The 9,469-nt window shown below is 31.8% G+C and overlaps 1 protein-coding gene across 1 annotated transcript; it reads right to left on the bottom strand.

Annotated features, from left to right (window-relative positions):
• Positions 1 to 220: 220 nt before the first annotated feature.
• LOC113394774 (toll-like receptor 2) lies at positions 221 to 8,483 on the bottom strand. The gene is made up of 3 exons (XM_026632195.2): positions 8,257 to 8,483; positions 4,302 to 4,566; positions 221 to 2,587 (listed from the first exon to the last, which is right to left on the bottom strand). Exons 2-3 carry the CDS (start codon positions 4,539 to 4,541, stop codon positions 254 to 256), a joined length of 2,574 nt encoding a protein of 857 aa, XP_026487980.2. The 5' UTR covers positions 4,542 to 4,566; positions 8,257 to 8,483; the 3' UTR covers positions 221 to 253.
• Positions 8,484 to 9,469: the final 986 nt, after the last annotated feature.

Raw genomic sequence — 9,469 nt, 5'->3', positions numbered from 1 at the left:
TTATGTGCCTACACACGAAAATCTTTGCAGTGCTTCTGTTGGCTAAAAACTATTCTAAATTACCTACAGATAAACATACATGTACATTTTTTGTGCTATATTTGAATATAACAACATTATAAATCAATATAACTGTAAATACGTATATTTATACATCAGCAAACTATATCTGAATGTCCAGTATAAGGCTTAATTTATGTAGGTTTTTATAATAAATAAGTCATTTTATAAAACATTTTATTATAAAAAAACATCAATTTTTGACGATTACACCTCTTAGTTTCATCCAAAACTCGTCCGATCGCCGCTCGTCCCACGACAAATATATCTTGGTCTTCAGTAAGAACTTTAACGTCGTTGTTAAATATTTGCTCTCAACGTTGCCTATTCTTATTAGCACTAATGGATCGTACGTAGTGCCGTCCTCAAGAAACAACCTATGATACTCAGCCAGCTGAGTTTCCCATCGACACCATTGAGATTTTGCAAAATTATTACTAATAATTAAAATTATATATCTACTTTCTTTTATACTACCTAATATTGCTTCAGAGATGAACGAACCTATTTCAAAATCTCTTTCGTAAATACATAGCTTTAAGCAAGGTGGAGAGCGTTCTAATTGATTCACCATTTCTGAAACAAACTCTCTGTCTTCACTACAGTATGATACGAAAGCATCGTACTTAGGACAAATCACCTGTAAGCCTTCGGCTTTAGACTGTTTCAGAAATTTTCTTCCTAACGCTAATTTTGCTAAAAATAACCAATATGTTATGTACAATTTATATTTATATACAAATGCTACTATTAAAGCTAAAAATATAAGAGTTACTATTGATGGAGCAGTCCAAACTAACAACATCATATTCGAAATTTTCTCATACATCAAGCAACGCATATTTTTAATAGACGAGAAATAGTCCGCCACTCTTCTATCTTCCCATACATCTGGACTGCTGCACAGGAAATTAGACTGTCTAAAGTATTCTTTCAACGCTGCAGACCCATTCACTTGTAACCAGGCGTAGGATTTATACATAGAAGCACAGTCACATATAAACAGATTATCCATTAGGTCTATTTCGATTGTAAAATTTCCTTTATTTTCGAATAATATATTCATATCCTGAATCATGGCCAGAGTGAAATGAGAAATTTTATTATCAGTTAAATATAAGCTATGAGGTTTCAATCCTGAAACCAAGAATAAAGGTTTCCCCCAAGATATTAAAAGATTTTCACTCAAATCTAACACTTGTAAATTTTTTAATGGTTTCAATAATTCAGGAGTGATATAATATAATTCGTTGTTCCTTAGTATTAGATGTGTGAGGTTTGGCATCATTTTGAACACATTGTCCTCATTGTAAAAATGTTTTATACCACAATTCTTTAATATTAATATTTTCAATTCATTTAAACCTTCAAACATAGCACTCGTTAGATTTTCATTCGCAGTTAAAGGATTATTGGCTAAATTAAGTATCTCTAAATACCTCATAGGCTTAAATGTTCCGTCGCCGATGTGAAATATTGTACCATTTTCTAGATTCAACATCTTCAACTTTTCTAATCCAATGAATGTATAGTCAAATATTGATTTCATCCTGTTAAATGCTAAATTAAGGACTCTCAATTCTCGACAGTCTAAAAACGCTCCTCGGTCGATTTCAAAGTACATAGGATTTGAAGTTGTACCTTTGTTTAGAGATAAATCTAAAAGGACGAGTTGTTGATTCGATATATGCTTCCAATGTATTCCGGGTAAATTATTTCCACTTAATAAGAGAATTCGTAGATCTGGAAATTTTTTGGGTTCGAAAGCATTTGGCCCAATAGATAAAGCGCTAACACCACGCAATTCTAAAACCTTTATATTTGTCATTGTTGGAAATGTATCATCAGATATAATTTCAAACTGATTATTAGATAAAGTTAATCTTTCAACTGTTGTGTTCGCAATAATCTCCATTAAATGTCTTGGCGGGTGTTTTCGAAAGCCCATACTATTCAAATCGAGATGGGTGAGGTTTCTGTTATTTTTCTTTAAGCTAATTAGAAAATCTCCTATTATCGAGGAGTTTAAATCATTCTCACCTATACTTAATTCTTGAAGCATCTCTAAGTGTAGAAAACTATCAGGGTGTATAAAATCAAGGCGACATAAATTAATATCGAGTTTTCTCAAAGGAGAACCACGCATAGATTGAAATGCATTTTCTGGAATCATTTCAAAGGAGTTTTCTGATAAATCCAACTTACGTAGTGACGGTAATTTCGTGGGTTGGAAAGCAGGAGCTATGCGTAGTATATTCGTGAAGCCATTGTTCACTAAGATTAATTCTCGAAGGCTTTTCAGACCATCAAACGTGCCTTCAAGTATCACGTGAAGCGCGGTGTTGTATGATATAGAGAGTTGGTGTAATGTCGTAAGATTACGAAATAATCCTGGCTGTAAATACTTCAATTGATGATTCGCTTCAATTCTTAAAGCCTTCAAGTAGTAGAGTGAATCTAACTCACCGACGCGAACTTCTGGTAAAACTGTGGTCCTGACAACAAGCATTTCGCTTTGTCTGTTTACCTGAAAATAAAAACATAAATTAATCATGGGACAAATGTTGTGGCATTAATACATTTAAAGTAATTTTAACATACTATATAAACATAAGATATGATAATTTATTCGAGCTAAATTTGTCGTTCCTACTTTCCAATTTTAACTATATTTTTGGTTATATACATTGAATAGTATTGTAGATATTATCTATAGATTAGCTATGATTAGCTCTAAATCTTCCATTCATTTTTTTATATTGCTTTACAAGCTTTCGGACTAATGAAAAACTATCATGAGCTATGGACGTATAATTACAACTGTTCAGAAAATTTAAATATTTTACAATTTGTCCTAGGCGTCAAGACGAGACGACGAATATTGCCTTGCAAAAAGTATAAACCACTCCTTGAGATGTCATAACCCTAGTGCCTGTAATAACACTGAGCGGTATTCAAATATATGAGTATGGTGGCCCAGATGGGCCCGCACAAAACCCTACTATATTTACCCACTGTAATGCGAAGTCCCACATCAATCCTACGTAAACGCGGTAAGACAAAAAAAACTTATCTAATATTAGTACAACTATTAATTGTTATATCAAAAAGTGAATGTTCTAGGCTATAATTTTTACCAAGGTGTACTTAAACTATAGTTAGTAACTTGAATAATTGTGCAAAACTTAACATAAGTGTACATACAATAAGAACTAAAAGTCACCCATAGATTTATGTTCAGCGATCTGAAAACACGCGTAGTTGATTAATAATATTTGACGCAATATGTTTGTATGATGATAATTACGTCTCTCAATAACTAAGATAACATTAGATTCACGAAGTTACCACTAGCCATTGTGTGATAAGAAAATACTTTTAAATTGTGAATTCGAGGTATTCCATCGTGGATTAATATGTGGTAAATTTACGTTATAGTTACGGCATATTTATAAACTTTCAAGCGTACACTTGAGTTTAAAACAACAAAGATATGATTATAATACCAAATTCACTAACGTTATATATCAACTTCTCGTGGTTCGAATTCGGACTCGGAAGACACGGAAATAAAAATGAAATAACTAAAAATAATATAATAATAATCATTGAGCAGTTACGGACTGTTTTATTAATTTAGTAGATCAACAGTCGAGATAATAAATGACTTGACATTGAAAATCCCTTCTTGCGTGACTGACGGAACGCCTAATACCTAACACCTACGAAATAATACCAATAAAAAAATTAATTACATAAGGAACATAACAAATGTAGCCCATAATAGTCACCGCATTAAATATGTCAGATCGTATCCATCTTACGATATCGAAATTTATTGTATAATTAAAGTTTGTCTAACAGATCTCAAGATTTGAAAATGTTTGCACAAAATGCACACAGTAAGCGCATGAAAGCGAAAGTAATTACATTAAGTAATAAAAGATTTTATTGTCACAACAAGGATCAAGATTGTTCAGAATTTTCCATTACACCTATTATCTTGTGTGAAATATTTTGGGTCAGACAAGTTATTGCATGAAATTATGATAAAATTTAAATTATTTGTAGCGTTAAATACCGTACCGTACTGGAGCAAGGGCATAGAAAAACTTCAAATCACCTACTTAAAAGAGGATTAATGGACATTATACATTCCTTTTTCAACCTTATTTCAATTTATTGAGGCAGAAATATTAACTCCTTATATAATAACCTGATAATGACATAAAATTATTTACCTTTGGGAATTTCTTGCATTCGTAGTTCCCAAAACACACTATAACTTTACGGTTTTTGGTGCTCCTACAGATGCACCCGGATGATCGGTCCTTTCCAACTTCTATAGGTAAGGCATTAGCTATTATATCTTCTGGAGGGTAGAGAATATTACGCGAAATCTCCTCGTACTCTTCTAGGACGTTGCACTTAGTATATTGGACGTAACATAACAACAGCCATAGAGTACGCCCTAACCACATCTCTTGACAGCTCGCGCAAGATAATCTGGAGAAGAAAAATAAAATAATTATTATATTGATTTAAAAAAAAAAACTATTTCAATTCTCTGAATTTTATTTAAAACTCTATCATTTCGATGTATTACGAAGATTAAGCTCTGAATATCTTATTGAATAACTAAATTTAGAAGATCATGTGATTTACAGATAAATGTGTAATGGAAATACTTTTATAATTGAGTATGATATTAAAGTAGATCGAACTTGCCACACACGTCCTGTGTTCAGCAGAACCAGTTCGATCTTCTAAGGACCGATCTACACTGGTTTGATAGTATTTAACACTTATAATCGTGCCTGTAAACTTGCGAATTGACTTAGGCGTTACAAAAAAAAAATAGATTTGATATAAATAGAATTTGATGCGAATTTTAACAGCAAAAATAAGAATTAGAGTGATAACCAATTGTGGCCTTGACAAAACTAAAATAATAGTTGACACTAACCATATAGCTATCTGTTTTTTACTAGTGCTTTTATAAAACAGAATTGATTGTCATAACATACAATTATCGAGGTGTTAATTTTAATTAATTTTCTTTCTAGATTGGTACTCTGGATTCACTCATCAAAAATTCTACCCCAAGCAGTAAAGCTTAGTATTGGCGTGTACCGTTATAAAGTATGAGTGAGTCAGTGTAACTACCGGTACAGGGGACACAACATCGCAGTTTCCAAGCGTGGTAGCGCATTGCTGATGTAAGGAATGGTTAAAATTTCTTACGTCGCCAATGTCTTTGCCCAGCCAGCACGGGGCAGATGACCAGTTAAAGTTCGGTTGAAAAATATTAACCAATTGAATGCCGTTGTGTCTATCTCCTTAAACCTATACAACTTTAAAATATATTTCAAAGAAAGAGATAATCTTGCATGGAAGCTATTTATATGCATTTTTATGATTACAAAATCTTATGGCTGCATCGTTTGACACGAATTAATTGACTTACAAATAACTGAAATAAAAGATTTTACTAATATTTTCAAACATATCATCATTACATTGCATAAAACAAAGTCGCTTACCGCTGTCTGTCTCAATCTATGCTTAGATCTTTAAAATTACACAACGGATTTTGATGCGTTTTTTTTAATAAATAGATTGATTCAAGAGGAAGGTTTATATGTTATAACACAGAGAAACACTGATAATTTTAGAGGTTTCTAAAGTGATGTGAACCCTACGAGATAGATCAAAATAATATACTACAGTATTGTACACTTTAAAAGGGTCTACAAAAAAGTCCTGGATGGTATATGGCTATCTCTTAGGGATAATACACAATAACCATTTTTTATCTTTTACTTTTTACGAGAAATAATGGCTTATTTACGAAACAATTTTAAGCAATACAGCATTAATCCTTATCCAATAAAGTACCTTAAATACATTGCGAATTTCATATAGATCAATATGGCCCTTTAAAGCATGTAATTCAAATGAATATTTTCGAAGATATTACAGATTTAAAATGCAGGGACATAGTGGTTTGTATTGTCTAATCACTGATAAACTGTGAACGTTCTAAGAAATTCTGTAATATATTTAGTACCAGCATTTTACCTGAGCGAAACCGGGGCGGGTCGCTAGTTAAAATATATAAATTGAACATGTTTTTTTTGGTTTTACCGCTTATGTAATCGATTAATAACAAAAAGGCAATCATAACATTTAGAACACGTTTGACGTTAGTCCGTACAGTGTGTCGTGTCTATGTGTTAAGCACTAAGACAAATAATTTGTTATCAATTGGTATCCAAATAGCTGAAAATTTATTTACGTCTTTACAACAATTATTCGACACTCCAATGATGTCACTATATTATATGAAATAATTTGTTATTTATTATAATATTTTTTATCGTCGTCGAAATTCCTCTCGCCTAACTAGCAACCTCTCTAGAACACTAGGTTTTAGCCATAGTTTGTCAATGTAAACACATTCTATCCATCGCAAGATTGGCTTAACGTACTTTGCAAGGCACGGAAGTGTAACATTTCCTACTTGGGATTGTAACTGACTACTGCGAATTCGTTGATGAATAAATTAAATCTGTAAACTATTCTAGCCACAAGACTAACAACACATTTTATGATGTAATAGCTATAGGCAGATAAGAAAATCAGTCACCTTAAGGTGTTTATGCCCATCAACATTTATCATGTTGCGTTGTAGGAAATATAACAGTAAAAAAACGGCCTGTACGTATCTCAGTGCTAGGATAAGGCCTCATCTCCCTTTGAGGAGATTTTTTGGGGTTTATTGCACCACGCTTTTCCAATACGGGTTTGTGATACGCATGTGGTTAACCATGAAATATGACTTATATTAATGTCTCATTAATTATATTTGTGGATGTAATTATATATACAAATATTATGGAATCATTTGTGATGTTTAATCTTATTAATTTGAATGATTGAATCCATTAAATATCGCAAAATTAACGACCATTTCATTTACTAAAACAACTTAGGGCCGGCACTATTCATAAGAGAACTGGTACATTATTCGCCCGTAAAATTGGATATTAATGCTATTTAATGGATAAATGCTGCTACCAAAATATTTCGTGTAGTCAGGATTTTTGCTTTAAAAGTTTTATTTGAGCAGGTTTCTTTAAATAATTTATATTAATGATTCCTAATAACTATGTATAAAAACGTGTAAATTCTGAAAATCATAACGCAAACGCAAATTTATATTTTTTCCGATTTCAAAAGGAATATCGTAATTTAGCTGTTTAACATAAAACAACTTAGCTATTATAGAAGACTAGTGTATAAACGACAAATACGTATTGATACGATATAATATTCGTATAGGGTGATGTTGTCGGCAAATATATAAATGCGGCAAATATATGCACATTTTTGGTTTTGGTACAACATTCATCTTCAGTTTTGCAAATATTTGCCACAAAATTGAATTGTGTCCTTTTATTTCATATCATAAAGTTCCTCTAACCGAATTTCACGGGTGGCCACGGTAGCCAATATCAGCCAGGAGATATATTCGCACTCTATTATTTCGATTGAGGGTAACATAACAACTCAACATATGAACGAACAACATCCCAAACAATGGTGTGATTGACTACAACTTGGCAATAATGGCTATAAAAAAATAGATACTACATTAAATCTCGGATTGCTGAGATCCGTCTAAATTCATAGTTAAGTAATTTTCAATTAACGTATACATTAACTTCATATTTTCTATAAAATTAATTGAATCAATTAGAATGCAACGAATCTAAATAAAATTATCAAAAATTAAAAACGATAAAAAGGAACTCGACAATGGCGATAATGTGCCAATTTCAATAAACTTCTAGCGAAAACTCTACGTAACTTATATATTTTTTTATAGTTAGTTTAATTTATGTTGTTTTTTGATGAACCTACCCTAGGTTCTTCCCTAGGTCTTCTACCTATGATATTTAAGATATCAATATTCTATATTGCTGTATTCCAGTTTAAAGGGAGTATGAACCAGTGTAATTACAGGCACAATTGATATAATACATCTCAGAGCTGGGAACGCATTGTTGGGGTTAAGTATTGTTTAAATTTCTTGTATTGTCTATGACCAATTACCATTGGCAATCAGATCAGCTCATACGCTCGTCAACCATCGTAACATAAACACAAAAACTCCAAAGTTTTCCAACTAACCTCAAGTCAAAATCTTGTCGAAATTAAAACTGCACCAACATTTCTCTGCTATGAAAACTATAACATCACTATTTATTTACAATAATAAAATGATCCTTGAGCGTCTCTTACTGTGTAAACATGGTATACATTAACTTAACCCATTTTTTATGTTTAATAATAATTCGCACGCGTCGTCGCGTGAGGTCTACTTCTGATCTGCCACTAGACTGTAATTTCATATAAACCTGAACGTGTCATTGGTCGGTCTCGTATTTACATGTGATAATTTCATTACGATAGAGCGGTAACGTCGTGATTTGGAAATCTTTTCATTCTGCGGCGTGAGATGCTTGTTCGGTAATGACGTTACTGCACATTTTTTTATCATCTATTATTACATTTAACATAAGTTTTGACGTTACTCTAAGAGAGTCTAAGAAAACATATTTATTTCTATTTTTTAATTTTAACTCCGGAGAAAACCTTTTAAGAATGTAAATAAAACGATCGTGACGAGTGCAACGACGCAATTAATTATTACGTTCTTGTAATTTTTCTTAATAAAAGTATTTTGATAGACATTTAGATTTACACTTACGATTACAATATGAACTGCAAATATTGATTTAAAACATAATTTAATGTTTTTACTCGTCATGGTTATTGATATCTGTAAGAGAAAACTAAAATCGAAAACTGTTATGTTGAGAGTTCATATGGTTTTTTTATCAAAAAGATAAAATTTGCTAGTTACACTAGAAACGCTGATAATATTAAGATTACAAAGAAGTAACAACATACTTCCGCTTCACCTTCTAGTTCGTACAACCTTTTTCATGATAGTCTTTAGTCTTTATCCTTGACTTACTCATGTTTTTTTTTTTTTTTTTATTGTCCAATACATTATAATCATTTACACTTTTTTTTTTTTGCCCGTTAAATTCCACGAAAACCTCACGGGTTTATCTGGGTACAGAGAGCGATTTTATTTCTTAAGTTATTTTATGTAAAAAATATTTTTTAATGCGTGATTTAGTTTTCGTGGCACTTATATACAACTCCTGCAATTCCCTAGGCAGTTCATTAATAAGGACAAGCACCAGGTACTCATCAGTTCTCTTTCCATACAAATTATTATTAGTTCCAGGTAAGTTATATTTATGCGTAGTATACAGTTGTCGCAAGCGTTTAGGTCTGAATTTTTAATTTCAGTAAGAATCGAAAATTTAAA

This window comes from Vanessa tameamea, chromosome 17 (assembly GCF_037043105.1).
Source record: "Vanessa tameamea isolate UH-Manoa-2023 chromosome 17, ilVanTame1 primary haplotype, whole genome shotgun sequence".
Taxonomy (NCBI): Eukaryota; Metazoa; Arthropoda; class Insecta; order Lepidoptera; family Nymphalidae; genus Vanessa; species Vanessa tameamea.
This window is presented reverse-complemented; position numbering and strand designations above follow the sequence as displayed.